This window comes from Quercus lobata, chromosome 3 (assembly GCF_001633185.2).
Source record: "Quercus lobata isolate SW786 chromosome 3, ValleyOak3.0 Primary Assembly, whole genome shotgun sequence".
Taxonomy (NCBI): domain Eukaryota; kingdom Viridiplantae; phylum Streptophyta; class Magnoliopsida; order Fagales; family Fagaceae; genus Quercus; species Quercus lobata.
Window position 1 is genome coordinate 61,990,352 of NC_044906.1, and position 14,661 is coordinate 62,005,012.

General features: G+C 35.4%; 1 protein-coding gene across 1 annotated transcript; it reads left to right on the forward strand.

Moving 5' to 3' along the window:
* The first annotated feature begins 13,510 nt into the window (after positions 1–13,510).
* LOC115981219 lies at positions 13,511–14,449 on the forward strand. Its single transcript, XM_031103386.1, has 2 exons — positions 13,511–13,906; positions 14,039–14,449. The coding sequence occupies exons 1-2, from the start codon at positions 13,511–13,513 to the stop codon at positions 14,447–14,449; spliced, it is 807 nt and encodes a 268-aa protein (XP_030959246.1).
* Positions 14,450–14,661: the final 212 nt, after the last annotated feature.

Sequence of the window (14,661 nt, forward strand, 5' to 3'; positions counted from 1 at the left end):
TGTTTTTAGTTTCCATAATTCATAACTCAAAAATCAGAGAATTGAGTGATGGAAACAGAGTTATGGAAACAGAGTTATAATGCGCCAAACGAATATTGAGCTATGGGTCCCACTAGTTTTAAGTTATGAGTTATGAAAACTGAGAATTGAGTTACAGAAACAAGCCATCCAAATAGCCTCTTATCCACTAACCCCAAGGATCAAAATTCACTAAGTAAAATTAAAGTGTTTACAATAGATATTAACCTTAATCACTATTGCTTTCTTTGGTAGATACTTAGTCACATGACTACGCGCAGCTCTTAATCTCGTTGGAATCTTTTACTTTGGATTTTGTTGACACAAACTGCTCATTTACAACTTCAAATTAATACCACCTAGCTAGAAGATATTTTCAAGGCAACTTGATTGTGTTGGCTCCGTTGTTTCAAGCTCCTAGATCACAAATATCATAAACAAACTAGTATAGATCTTTCATGAAAGCACAAGGATTGAGGTTGGATTTTCTCCCTGAATAGCACCAATTTTCTGCCTCTATAACCCTTAAAATCATGCTTAAATTCTGTTTAAAACAGGGTTAAAACACTGTCTGAAATAAAGTTCGAAATAGAATAGGCTTTTATTTCTCGAAGTTTCACTTGAGTGGGGCGAATGAGACACTTGAGCACACCTTTTTATCTTTGCTTGAGTAGTTTTAACCTCCACTTGATCGGACTTCTTCCAGCAACAATTCTTCAAACTTTCTTTCACATTCTTTAACTTATTTTACATCAAATAAAATACATCAAGAATTTAATTTGATTACAAGCAAATGTCATGTAATGACCCAACACTAAAAAACCTAATACAATTAACCTAAAATCTATTTCTACAATTAATCAATCACAATCACAAAAAAAAAGCAACACACATTTTCAACCTCCCTGAACTCAACAAGATATACATCAACCAATTCTCTCTCATGAGATCATTTTGGTCCATGCGGTGTAGTCTAGTGAGCGAAGAGAATAATGGGCTTGCGCCTTGTTGGCTTTCTTAGGGAATTTTTTCGGGTTCTTGGCTTAGTGTAGTATGGTGAGTTTTTTTAGCCCATTAATAAATACATGCCAAAAATGTCCCTAAAGTGAACGCTAATCAATCATGGGGGACATTGCTTGATTTAAGAAATTTAGGGGGTAGATTGAGATTGACCGTTTAGTTTGGGGCATGGGAACTTGCAATTAACCCTTGAATAAGAATGAGGGGATCAAAGATAAAATTTTAACTAATGTAAAAAGTAAAAAAGTAAAAGGAGGTATATATATATATATATTGAAAACTTTAGCTAAATATAAGGGAAAAAATTGATTTTTTGGAAAGCTTGGTGCTCTATGTGGCTCAGCTCATCGCCATCTACTCGTTCATCAATCGCTAATCATCCTGTCTATTCACATTTCCATTCTCCTGATAGACAACAACAGAGTCAAGGAAATAAAAACACTTTGGTTCTCTTATTTCAGGCCAATCTTATTGCCAAGTTGCTCAAGAACAACCTAATTGATGCTTGATGGGACCAGCCTACCTAATTGATAAGGTACATATTAAGAGTGTGTCAGCTTATAAGTTCAGTTTTTACTTTTTAGCTTTTATATACAGTTTTTTAAAATTTCACTTTTTCAGTATTTTCTTACTTTTACAAAAATTTGTAAAGTACAGGTATATTTTAGTATACTTTCAACAATTTTTTTTATAGCAAAAAGCTATATAAATTGTTCCCAAATAGACATTAAGCATGTCAGCTCAAAAAATTCTACACATCAAAGTAAAATGGGGCATGTGGTTCTGGTCTCTGAATTAACCTGCCCTCCAGTAGTCTTACATGATTTATTTCTAGAAGTCTTACATGAATTTGATGTCACCAAACCTACATGAAACATATGATTGGACTCACCAGAAAGAGTGCCTTCCAGAAGATGAATATCACAGTGTGGAAAAGATTTATGATTTTAAGACTTCTAAACAATCAGTTGGACAAAGGCCTTTTTTTTCTTGGGCTAGGTGGAGAAAGGCTTGGATAATAGAGCAAACATCTTCCAAATCTGTGGATAGATGAGCTGTCTCAAAAACTGAGAATAGAACAGCTGTGGCTAGGAAGCACGGACACGGCAACATGAACAATTTTAAAAAAATTATAACATAAAAAGATTAGTACGAAATTAGTATGACACAAGTACGATACCAATACAATACCGTTAATAAAGTGTTAGTACTTCTTAGGTTGTAGCACACTCATATTAGATTTCCTAAAATATGGAACATACAATTATGAATCCATGATTGTTCAAGATACATATGGTTGTCACTGCTTGAATTCCAAAGCAGAATAATAAGAAGATTAAACAAATTCCTAAATGCCATGACTATTTTGACATATCACTCTTCCCAGCTGCTTAGTCAAGATCTCTTCCCAGCTGCTTAGTCAAGATGTCCCATGATATATTTTCTACCTCTTTATATTGCACGTTGAAATGGATCCATCTTAAAGAAATTTGTCTGCTGGTTTTGTGCAAAACAAGGAATATATCCAGGGATAGGTAAAGTAAGTCCAAGAAGTTAGGTTTCTAGGAAAGAAATACGAGCAAACAAAATGGTACCTTGGCCCCAACAAGTTCATCTCTCATTAAAATTCAAAGATAAATAAGTGATAAAAACATAACCAATTGCCCTAGGCGCAGACCTACATAGTCATCTATTATTGTCACTAGGCGCAGACCTGCACAATGCGCTGAAAAATTTGACAACTTTATTTTTCTTGTTAAGTGAAAAATGAAATTAATAGATGAGATTTATAAGTGTTAATCTTAGACCCTTAAAATTATATGATTATTTTCTAACAACATATGGTTGATACAATATATTAGATTTTCTAAATTAACCTATCTATGTTTGTTATTTGAAATTGTTTTAATTTAGTATTTTTTTTTTTAAGGAAACATAATTCATATTACATTCAATTATTATATAAAGTGAGATATTTTTTAAATAATGTAATGTGTGGTTAGAATTTGTTTCTTATGCTCCTAACAAATTATTTATCTTCTATACGAATTGAATGGCCTAAAGAAGAAGCAGATATAAGTAAATCCATTACTTTTATATAAGAAAAAAATACGAGACTTTAATAACCTAAAAAATATAATTTTATCAAAAATCAACCAACATTATGATAAGAATGTGAAATAATTGTCAATGAAGTAACTCCTCTTTTACACAAACCTCTCCTCCCAAAGCATCATCAAAGTGGACTGAATGGACTAAAGTTGACCAAAATGGATTGAATTAGATGGAATGAATTGAAATGGAATGCATGGACCTAATGGGACAGAAATGGATGGAAGTGGACCGAATGGACCAAAGCACATCGAAGTGGATTGAAATAGACCGAAATGGAGTAAAGGGACCGAAATGGATGGAATGGACCATACTGGACCGAAATGGATCGAGCGGACGAAAATGGATCAAATGAATGAAAATGGACCGAATCGACCAAATAGACCGAAGTGTACCGAAATGGACTAAATAGACCTAAGTGGACTGAACTGGACATAATATACTAAAATCCTATGCTGATATGACTAAATAAGAGTGTGAAAATAATAAATGTATGCTTTAGCTTTTAAATATTATAGAGATGGCCCTAAACTAATATCTTAGTCAATAGTGGGTTTCAATTAACCCAACTGGTAAAGTCTCTGATGGTTGAATAAGAGATCTATGATTCAATCCCCGCTTACACCAAAAACTAATTGGTGTATTGGTCTGATGATAAAGAGCTATATCAGGAGTGGACGCCATAGGTTGAAACTCTTTCAAAAAAAAAAAAAAAAAAATCTTTGTCAACAATATTGGTGGAGTAGATTTGAAATTAAAGGGCAAAATTTATAAGGGACACATAAATGCACGCATGCTAATACTTAAGATCAATTAGATCGAAAAAAAAAAAAAAAAAACCATTCATGTGAATACTAAGTGTTTTTTAATGCAAGAAATTTAAAAGGGAATTCATTATTTATGTTTATCTTCTATTTATTTTACACGAGTAAGTCGTATAGAGAATTTTCTTTTTTTAATTTCAAAATCTTATTTTTGACTCACATGTAATAATGTTTAGTAGCTAGACAAACGTCAAGTACAACTCGTGAATTTTGATATTTGGTATAAACTCATAAAATAATCAAAATGAAACATTTATAAAACTATATTGTGAACAAATAGGCACTTGATATTTTAGAGTTCAACTTAAAAACAATAGTGAATTTTGGAGTTTATTACATAATTATGCCTATCTTTTTTACTTAAAAAAAAAAATTTCATATAGAAGAATAATTTATTACATTAAGAATTTGAAATTAAAAAAAAAAATTTCACAAAGATAAGATTATATATATTAAAATTATTGCTTGATTTTTTTTCTTTCAACCTTGTTTCCTCTTATAGCTTTTGAACTTTTAAAAAAACATTGATAATTGGAATTCTTTTTATTTTTTTTTTATAAATGAAGCTTAACATATAAAAAAGAATATATATTAGGGGAGGTCATATAAAAATAAAAATAAATCAAATAAAGAAGGATCAAAGGCAAGGTGGGAGTTCTATCTTTTATCTCCCAAAAAAAAAGAAAAAGAGGCTAGCGGTGGGATTGTTCAATAAAAAATAAAATAAAAATGGAGAAAAAAGAAAGCATAACTTACAAACACACAGGGCTAGCCCAAGATATTTTGAGGCCTAAGGCGAAAATTTTAAAGGGACATTTTTATATCTAAATATCATTTAAATAATATTTTGTTTTTTTTTAAATATAATTTTTTTTAATTTCAAATCTATTATTAATTCTTACTAATTAATAAGACTAATTCACTGTGAGTGAGCTAGTGATACCTACTATATAGGTTTTATAAATTGATGTGTCACCAATAAAAAAAATTATTCAAAACATTCAATTTAATATATTATTTGAGTGGAACCAATCATATTCCTACCATATCGGTTTATTAATTTTTGTTTTAAAATTTGTATTAGTTTTAACATTTTTCATTCACTTAATAGTGAATTGGTGATTTTGTTGTATTTCTATTAATTCATAATTTTTTTTTTTTGTTTGTGTGTGTGTGAAAAAGATGCTAAAGTTAATACAAGTTTTATTATAAAAAACTTACAAATTAATGTGGCATTTCAATAAAAAAATAAATAAGTATTGAATTACTTGTTATGATCGGTGACATATCAATTTATAAAACCTATGAGATTAAAAAAACAAGTGCAAGTAACTCACTCCTTTTTTAATTAGAAAAAAAAAAAAAAAAACCCTTACTGTCCCATATTAATTTGGGGGTCTTTCTATGCTAGGGGGCCTTAGGCCATGGCCTAAATGGCCTAGGCCTGGGCCGGCCCTGCAAACACATTAGAGAGATATGAGGCAAAAATGTAACTTTGCATTCTTTTCCTAATAGGGGAAATTTTCTCCCATATATTTTCTCTCAATTTTGAAAAGCAACATTTTTGTACGCCTGTGATGGAAATATTCCACCTCTCTTTCTTTAGGTCGAGTTTTCTTCTTTAGCTATCAAATAAAGAAAAATAGTAAACTCCTCAATATTTCCTGTTCTTTCATTTTTCTTTTTCACTCTCAAGTTATACTAGAATGGATCAAAGATGAACTAGTAAAAACTTTAAAACTAATTATATTCTCTGTGGACGTAATTAACCATTGTTCCAAAAGATGAGAATGTTAAGGCTTGAATCAAAGCTGGACTTGAGAGCCCACAACAGTCTCTCGCCGAGTGTATTGGTACTATGGTTGTTGTATCTATTATATAGGTGCATTATTAGCTGTGACTTTGTACAAGGGCTTTTCATCACAATCAAATTGGGCCCTTTGTGGGATAGCAGTCTCGCCAAGTTTATTGGCACTATGGTATCTATTATAGGTCCATTATTTGTGACTTTATACAAAGGCCTGCTCATCACAATTGTTTGGTCACTCAAACTCAATGGTTATCTTTCAAAATAATACCCAATATCCACACATTTTGAGAGTGAGAACAAATAATAATAACAATAATAGAAAATTGTCCCTTAATTGAGTTAATTGTGTAAGATTATCTAATCAGGTGGTAGGCCATTTTTTATTATTATTTTAAAATAGAAGAAAATATTACTACTTAGGAAAAATATATTACTATGCAACAAGATCAATAAGATGCTTGGAGCAAGAGAGAAAAACTTCTAACCAGGAAAATGTCTTTTGCAAACAAAGCAAGATCATAAAACCAGATTCTCAGGCCTCTAAAACACAAGATTGGTTGTACGAAAGTTAAAGAAATACGTGTTTTGTGTGGTTTATAAATTAATGCGTGCTTATATAGTTATATTTTTTTTATAAGAAAATTGGAAAGATTAATGCTTACTTGGCTGAACATGGCCGACACACTAAAAAGGACAATAAAAAATAAAATAAAAAAGTAAAAATAGGTTCCACTGATAAATCTATATGATTAATATATACTTAAAAGGCCATAATCTGTCCTCCAACTGCGTTAAGCAGTAAGATATCCAGCCTCTATTATATTTATAAGATTTGCATTATCTCAATGATGCTTAGGAATTGTAATGGGAAAATTAGAATTCCTAAGCATTTTCCCTTTTTTTTTTTTTTTTTTTTTTTTTTTTTATCTCCACTGTGACACTGTCAAAGACTCTTCTCTATAATTCTTGATTTATCTTTAACCTTATTTTTTGATATATTTCATGTTCTCAGCTCAAATATTTCTTTGATATATTTTCATGTTTTCAGCTCACATATTTCTTTTATGTATTAAGAATTTTAGGTTGAACGAGTATTTTGTGGCCAAAGATTGATTGTTTCTATGAGCTTGAGAATGATTGTCATTATTTTGAGGTTAGTATCAAATTTTGATGGGTGTATATTGGATAAATTAATATTTAATGGAGATTATTATATAACATCCAGTATGGTTATTCAGTTTAAATTTGTACAATTCTAAGCAAAAAATAGTTTTATAAGAATCAATTTATTTGTACAATTTTGTGTCTTAGGTATAAAATTTGTATTTGGTATGTATTATTTTTATATGGCATGTAGTATTATTTCAAGTCTTTTTTTATTTTTTTATATGTATTTCTTATAGGATCTACCAAGGTTCCTATGATGCCTCATTGATATAAGCTTAGGAAGTTTGGGATGAGAAGCATGGTTTAGGAAATGATCACTCTAAATTACCATAAAGTCATGTTACTTATTGTCTCTATGATTGTTGCTCTTAAAATTTGTGTAAATTACCTCTACTTCTAATACACGCGCAAAAGACATACAGACAAACACATACTTTAGTTTCAAGTTAGATATCAATTTCACTATGTCATTGAGTTTTTGTAATGGTTAGTACGTAGGGTTTTGTGTGTGTGTGTGTTATGCATATTTATTTCCACATTTATAATCCGCAACCTAATACTTTTGCCTATCCATTTGAAAATTAAATTTAGAAGTATATAGTTTGGGGTATAAGTGTTGCACAAAAAATAAAAGTAATAAATAAAAGTGCTGGGATTATTTTTATGAGAATAGAAGTGTTTTTAATAGGGAAAATGTTCATATAGGGATAATCTTTTCATAATTTAAATAGGGATTGGTTAATAATTTAAAACAATAATATATATATATATATAGATATTATTTTCATATTTTATTATAAATATATAAATTATTGTGGTTTCAAAAATATATAAATTATTGTAAATATTTTTAATGATAGAGCGATAATATGTTACATATTTATTTTTTAAACCGTGCAACGCACTGGCCTATCACTAGTGCAAATAAAGAAAGGATAATGGCAACTTAAATTTCTTATCATAAATGTGAGAAGCATTTATATTGTTTCCAAATAAAATATGTACAACTTAACATGTAGCATAAATTACCATATAGGTCCCTAATTTTTGTCCAATATGTCAAAATAATTCATAATGTTTTAAATGTGTTAGTTTAGTTCTTAATTTTTTGATATTGTGTCAAAATAATTTATGTCGTTAAGTAGTTGATAGAAAACTGTAGTGGTACACCATGCCTTGCTCTAAGAGCTTATAAGGCATGCGTGGGACGCTTCTTTTGCCGATGTGGGACTAGAGTGTCACAGGGTCAAACCACCCTAAAAATCCCAAACCCCCGCTTTAGGGAGCCAAGCTCGCATGGTTTTGCTCTCAGTACCAAGTATGGGGTTTGGGATTTTTGGGGTGCTTTGATCCTGTGACACCCTAGTCCTATATCGACAAGAGAAGCACCTCATGCATGCCTTATAAGCCCTTGATGGTGTACCACTCTATGGTGTAGTGGTACACCATGCCTTGCTCCAAGGGCTTATAAGGCATGCGTGAGGCGCTTCTCTTGCCGATGTGGGACTAGGGTGTCACAGGGTCAAAGCACCCCAAAAATCCCAAACTCCCCAAAGTGGATAATTAGTGCGGGCTTGGCTCCCCAAAGTGGATAATTAGCGTGCGTGGGGAAATCCCCACACATAAAAGCATGGGGTTTGGGATTTTTGGGATGCTTTGACCTTGTGACACCCTAGTCCCACATCGGTAAGAGAAGCGTCCCACGCATGTCTTATAAGCCCTTGAAGCAAGGCATAGTGTACCACTACAACACTTCTATGGTGTAGTGGTACACCATGCCTTACTCCAAGGGCTTATAAGACATGTGTGAGGCGCTTCTCTTACCGATGTGAGAACAGGATCAAAGCACCCCAAAAATCCCAAACCCCATACTTGGTACTGAGAGCAAAATCATGCGGGATTGACTCCCTAAAGCGGACAATCAGCATGCATGGGAAAATCCCCACACAAAAACTAATGTGGCTAATGATAAAATAAAAATAATGATTTTGATGTTAATTTTGATGTTGATTGCATATCACATAGGATACCATGTGGCCTTTATTTAAAAAAATTAAAATAAATTATAAAACATTTTTTATATTACTTGTTTTATAAAATAAAAAAAAATTCTGTTTTTGCTAAATAGTAAACAAATTGACATTTTAAAAAATAATTAATCTCGAAACAAACATAATTAGTAGGTTTTAAATTTCACATAAAGTGTATATATAGTGATTAGTTCCAATTAACTTAACTGATAAAATCCTTTGATGTTCAATAAGGGACTTAGGCTGTGTTTGTTTCATGTAAAATATTTTCCGGAAAATAAATATTTTCCAGAAATGCTATTTTCTTGAAAGAAAAATATTTTTAAGTGTTTGGTTGCATTTCAGAAAATGTTTTGAAAAATATTTTCTAGTGTTTGGTTGCGTTCTTGAAAATACCATAGAAAACACATTTTCTACTTGTTGCTCACATTTTCTCAGTTGCCAAACAAATATATAATTTCATTCCTCAATACAGAAACACAAATAAAACCCAGAAAAAAAAATTCATAATCCGGTCAAATTGAGAGAAGAAGGAAGAGAGAGAGGCGATTGGGTTCGACGAGAGGCGAGATCTCGCGGTGGAGGCGAAGGCGAGATCGCACGGCGTGGTGCTGCGATCACAATCGACACGGTGCTGCGATCACGATCAGCGCGAAGGCAAGATCACAATCGGTGCGGTGCTGTGATTGCGATCGGCGCGAAGGCGAGATCGCGATCAGTGCGGTGCTGCGACTATCAGACCCGGTTCAAAAGGGAGAGGGAGATCGAGAAAGAGAGAGATCGGTGGCGCGAACTGAGAACTCGGCGGCGCAAACTAGACGGCGAGATCTTGCCGCTACTCACTCTCCCTAGTCTCTCTTCTTTCTCTCTCTCTCTCTGCCGTTCCGCTGCGTCTGTGAGTCGTTCTTTCTCTCTCTCTTTCTCCTTTTGCGCGTTTGTGAGCTCCTCTCTTTGCGCGTCTCAGTTCCGGAAGTGATTTGAAGGTAAAATAAAAATGGAAATGCTTTTCTAGAATTAGAGGGCATATTTTACAGTCAACGGAAATTATTTTCCGTTTGACCCAATTTTTCGGACCAACCAAACAGCCTATTTTACGGAAAAGCATTTCTGAAATTAGTTTGAAGTCAAAACAAACACAGCCTTAGGTTCGAATTAAACGAACAAAAAAAATCAATTTCTATCTTGATAAAGAGTAAACATCATGAACCTCTACTTGTGGGTTCAAATTAACTGAATTTAACTAGTAAAGTCTCATATAGTCAAATAAGAGATTTGAGATTCAAAATCTTGAAATTCTATTCTATTAGAAAAAAAAAGGGTAAATATCATGAAGTGAATACTATAATTCAAATTCTATTATATACTACAGATTAAAATTGATAAATAATATTGTTCAAAAACTTTATCCAAACATAATTTAACAATTTTTTGAATTAAAATGACTAAAAATATGGCACTTGAATTTTTAGATCTAACCAGTCAAGTTGATTTAAGTTTAATTATTTATCCAAGTTTCAATTAGCTTAATTGGTAAAATCTCTTATGCTTAAATAAGAAATCTGAGATTCAATCCATGCCTACTCTAAAAACTAATTGATGTTTTGGTTTGATGATAAAGCGCAATTATTAGAAGCTGAACCCATAAATATAATTGAAACTGTATAAAAAAAAGTTTAATTACTTATAATTAACTTGTATATACTACTTGTATATCACTTAGTCAGTAATTCGTATAATGTAAGGAAAATTTTTAAATGAATTTTTGTCTCATTTATTTATTTATTTTTGTCAAAAATATGAAATATGATAATTATTATAGTTATTAACAATCATTTTTTTATTTTTTTTATTTTTTATATAAGACAGAATTCTACTACAACCTAATCTAAGTGTATATGTGTATGAAGCTCACTCTTAGAGATTTGAACCCTGATCCTAATTTACTATAACCTAATCTAAGTGTATATGTGTGTGAAACTCCCTCTTGAAGATTTGAACTCTAGTTATTGCCCTCTACACTCCACAATTATTTATACTTGTGGAGTGACCATTGTACTAAGGGTGTGCGGTGGTAATCTTTTTTTTTTTTTTTTTTTTTTTCTTCTTATATATGAAATTTAGTATGTAGTTGTGGGGCCAAAGAATTCGACAACCCCAGCCTACTTTATACTAAGCCCAAGGCCCACACCGAGGAGGAAGAAATGGCTGAGGACGAACAAAGAAAGCCCAAATAGCCTAGAAACGTTGCCGAGGACGATCTTATTCTCGGCATTCCACATCCTAGAAGGAAAGAACGGCACGCCGTCAAAGACAGCCTCCCAAAACGCCCCCAGAAAAAGGACAAGTACAGTAGGACACCCATAGGGGTATGGTGTAGGAGCAATTCAAGGGGAAACTGTCACCTCCGCATTAAATGCACCCAACTAACATTCTGGCCACATTAATGAGGAAATGACCTTGAACAGTGCGGTCTTGGTTGCCGCAACTCACAAAGAGTTTGGGAAGGTGGCTGATGGGACAAGCACTCGAGTAAGGACCTGCATGATCAATAGATGGAGGGCCAAGATCGATTGGAAGGAGATATATAATGTGAGAGATCCTCCAAGAATGGGGGATCGAAAATGAGAAGGGAGAAAAAAGGAGAATACGGGAGAAATTTGCATGATCTTGGAAGCCTTTGGAACCTAGCATTGAAGAAAGAAGAAGAACACTAAGTTCCTCGGATGAAGTGCCCGAGGACAAAACTTCATACTTTAGTTTATATCCTTATTATTCAATCCATACATAATCGTGTCTAGTTGTTGTAAGACCTAGTTCTTAAACCCATTCTCTATAAATTTATTGTATTGGGCTAGTTGGGCTTGAGTCTACTCATCCAATAAAAGAAGTGCTCGAACCCAGGCCCTACAATTGGTACCGTTTGTGGGAAGAACTTGTGTGTTAGTAAGGGCAACAATCAAGCATGGTAGGATCAAGCCCTCATCAAGCAGACTTCCATCAGCCTGAACCGGCTAGATCCCAACAATAGGACAACTTTCCTAACCCTGAGCGTGATCGAAACGAATAGAATGGAAGGTTCCGAGAGGGAAGTGCGCACACCACTCAAACCAGCAAAAACTATTCTCGCGTGGGCAGTCATGTGCTTTAAAGACGAAATAACAACCGGGTCGTGCAACCAGAAGAAGTTAGGAGTCATGTATCCTAGAGTCAGAACGATAAGCAGGCCATGCAGCGAGAGATAGATGATTTGAAGAGAAGGCTACGCCATGCACAACGAGGGTGATCTCATTCTAGGCTTTACATATCCTCTGATGAAAGTGACGATGACTATAGGCAAAGATCGAGAACTTCCCCAAGTGAGACCTTTTCTCACGAAGAAGAGCACTATCGGAGGTGTAAGCGTAAAAACCCATCTTCTAGGGGCTTGGGAAATGATGTCATGAGCAGGGCACTGGATCAACTCGTCAAGTCACCTTTCACGCACTACATAGAAGGGGCTACACTTCCTTGACGATTCCAGCAGCCAACCTTTGCCATTTACAATGGCAAAACAGACCTCGTGGTGCACGTGAGCCAGTTCAACTAGAGGATGGCTATCCATTCTAAAAACGAGGCGCAGATGTGCAAGGTTTTCCCGTCTAGCTTGGGACTAGTGGTAATGAGGTAGTTTAATGGCTTAAAGACGAATTCCATAGATTCTTATAGGCAGCTAACCCAAGCTTTTGGCTCTTGTTTCATCACAAACAGCAGAGCTCCTTGGCCCTTGAGCGTTTTATTATCGTTATCCATGCATAATGAAGAAACTCTAAAGGCCTACTTGGACAGATATTGGGAGATGTATAATAAATGGACAACAATTTTGACGATGTCGCCCTCAGCACCTTCAAAAACAGTCTCTTAGCCGAGCTCGGCTTGAGGAAGTTTTTGACTGGCAAGCTAGCCACCAGTGTGCGCCAACTGATAGATTGGATTGACAAGTATAAACAAGTAGAGGAAGACTAGCTGCAAGGTAAGGGAAAAGAGAAGGTTATCCCTCAGGAGAGGAGGGATTTCAGGTTGGACCGATATAACAGCAGTTGCCTGAGGAGAGATTTCGTAGGGTAATCCAGAGCAGCCAACACACAGACTGTCAATACTGTATTCCGAGAATCAGTACATCGGGTGTTGGAGAAAATCAATAACGAGCCCTACTTCAAGTGGCCGAATAAAATGGCGGGAGAGTCCACGAGGCGCAATCAGAACTTTTATTGCCAATACCACCAAGACCACGGACACACCACGGAGAACTACAGGAACCTCTAGAACTACTTGGACCAACTAGTCTGAGAAGGAAAGTTGAACATCACTCTGGGGGTCATCAAGGCCAAACCCACCAGGAACCCTAGAGAGATACTGCCCTAAGGCCACCCGTGGGGACGATCAATGTAATCCTAGCCGCGCCAGTATGAACAGGCACGTGCCTTTCACGAGTGTTGTCCGTGGCTTAGTTATCTGCCGAGGAGTCCCAACTAGGACCGAAGAGGGCCAGAATGAATTTTCGCCCAATCTTGAGTTTTTCAGAAGAGGAAAAGATCGGAACCACCCAGTCCCATGATGATGCGTTGTTGATCACTCTCAGAATCGGGGACTATGATGTGAAAAGACTGATGGTGGATGGAGGTAGTGTGGCCGAGGTGATGTACCCCGACCTCTACAAGGGGCTAAGGTTAAAACCAGAGGACTTGATGCCCTATAGCTCTCCTCTAATGAGCTTCGACGGGAAGCTGGTCATTCCAAAGGGCATGATTAGGTTACCCATCAAGACCGGCCCAGAGATAGTGAAGGTGAACTTTATCGTGGTGGACACCTACTCCCCCTATACAGCCATCGTCTGTAGGCCCTGGCTTCATATCTTTAGGGTTGTTACTTCCTCATTGCATCAGAAGGTAAAATTCCTGTTAGGGGACCAAGTTCTCGAAATCCGTGGTTGCCAATCCACGACAAGGCAGTGTGTGATGGCCGCCGTCTCACATCAGCTCGATGCGGAGTCCTCAGCTTCTGCTGAAAAGAATTTATAGCAATCAAGGACCCCGGTTTCGCCCCCTAACACAGATGCCGCGGAGGCGAAATGTGAAGATCTAGAGGATGTGGTTATTAGTGGTGCCTCGGAGAAGTTCTTTTGGGTAGGGGCTCAGCTGCCTCTTCAAGAGAAAGAGGAGTTGATTGAGTTCCTCAAAAGAAATATTGACGTATTTGCATGGGATGACTGTGATGCTCTCGGGATTGACCTAACCTTCATCTGTCACCATCTCAATGTCAACCCGACCATCACTCCCAAGAAGCAACCACCTCGTCGCCCATCAAGAGAGCACGCCGATGCGATTAGGGACGAAGTGGCGAAGCTTAAGCGTGCAGGAGCAATCAAAGAAGTTTTTTACCCCGAATGGTTGGCCAACACCATGGTAGTCAAGAAGAAAAGTGGGAAATAGCGGGTTTGTGTAGACTTCACGGACCTAAATAAAGCATACCCAAAAGACCCGTTCCCCATGCCTCAGATAGAGCAGCTGGTGGATGCAACAGCAGGCCATCCTCGGATGAGCTTCTTAGATGCCTTTCAAGACTATCATCAAATACCACTAGCATTGGAGGATCAGGAGAAGACAGCCTTCGTGATACCAACTGGGAACTATCACTACAAGGT

Excerpts from the sequence above, each read along its gene's own strand:
- LOC115981219 (XM_031103386.1), top strand. The coding sequence starts at position 13,511 with ATGAATTTTCGCCCAATCTTGAGTTTTTCAGAAGAGGAAAAGATCGGA. Across the intron at positions 13,907-14,038 it reads CTTCCTCATTGCATCAGAAG|CAATCAAGGACCCCGGTTTC; the intron begins GTAAAATTCCTG and ends AAGAATTTATAG.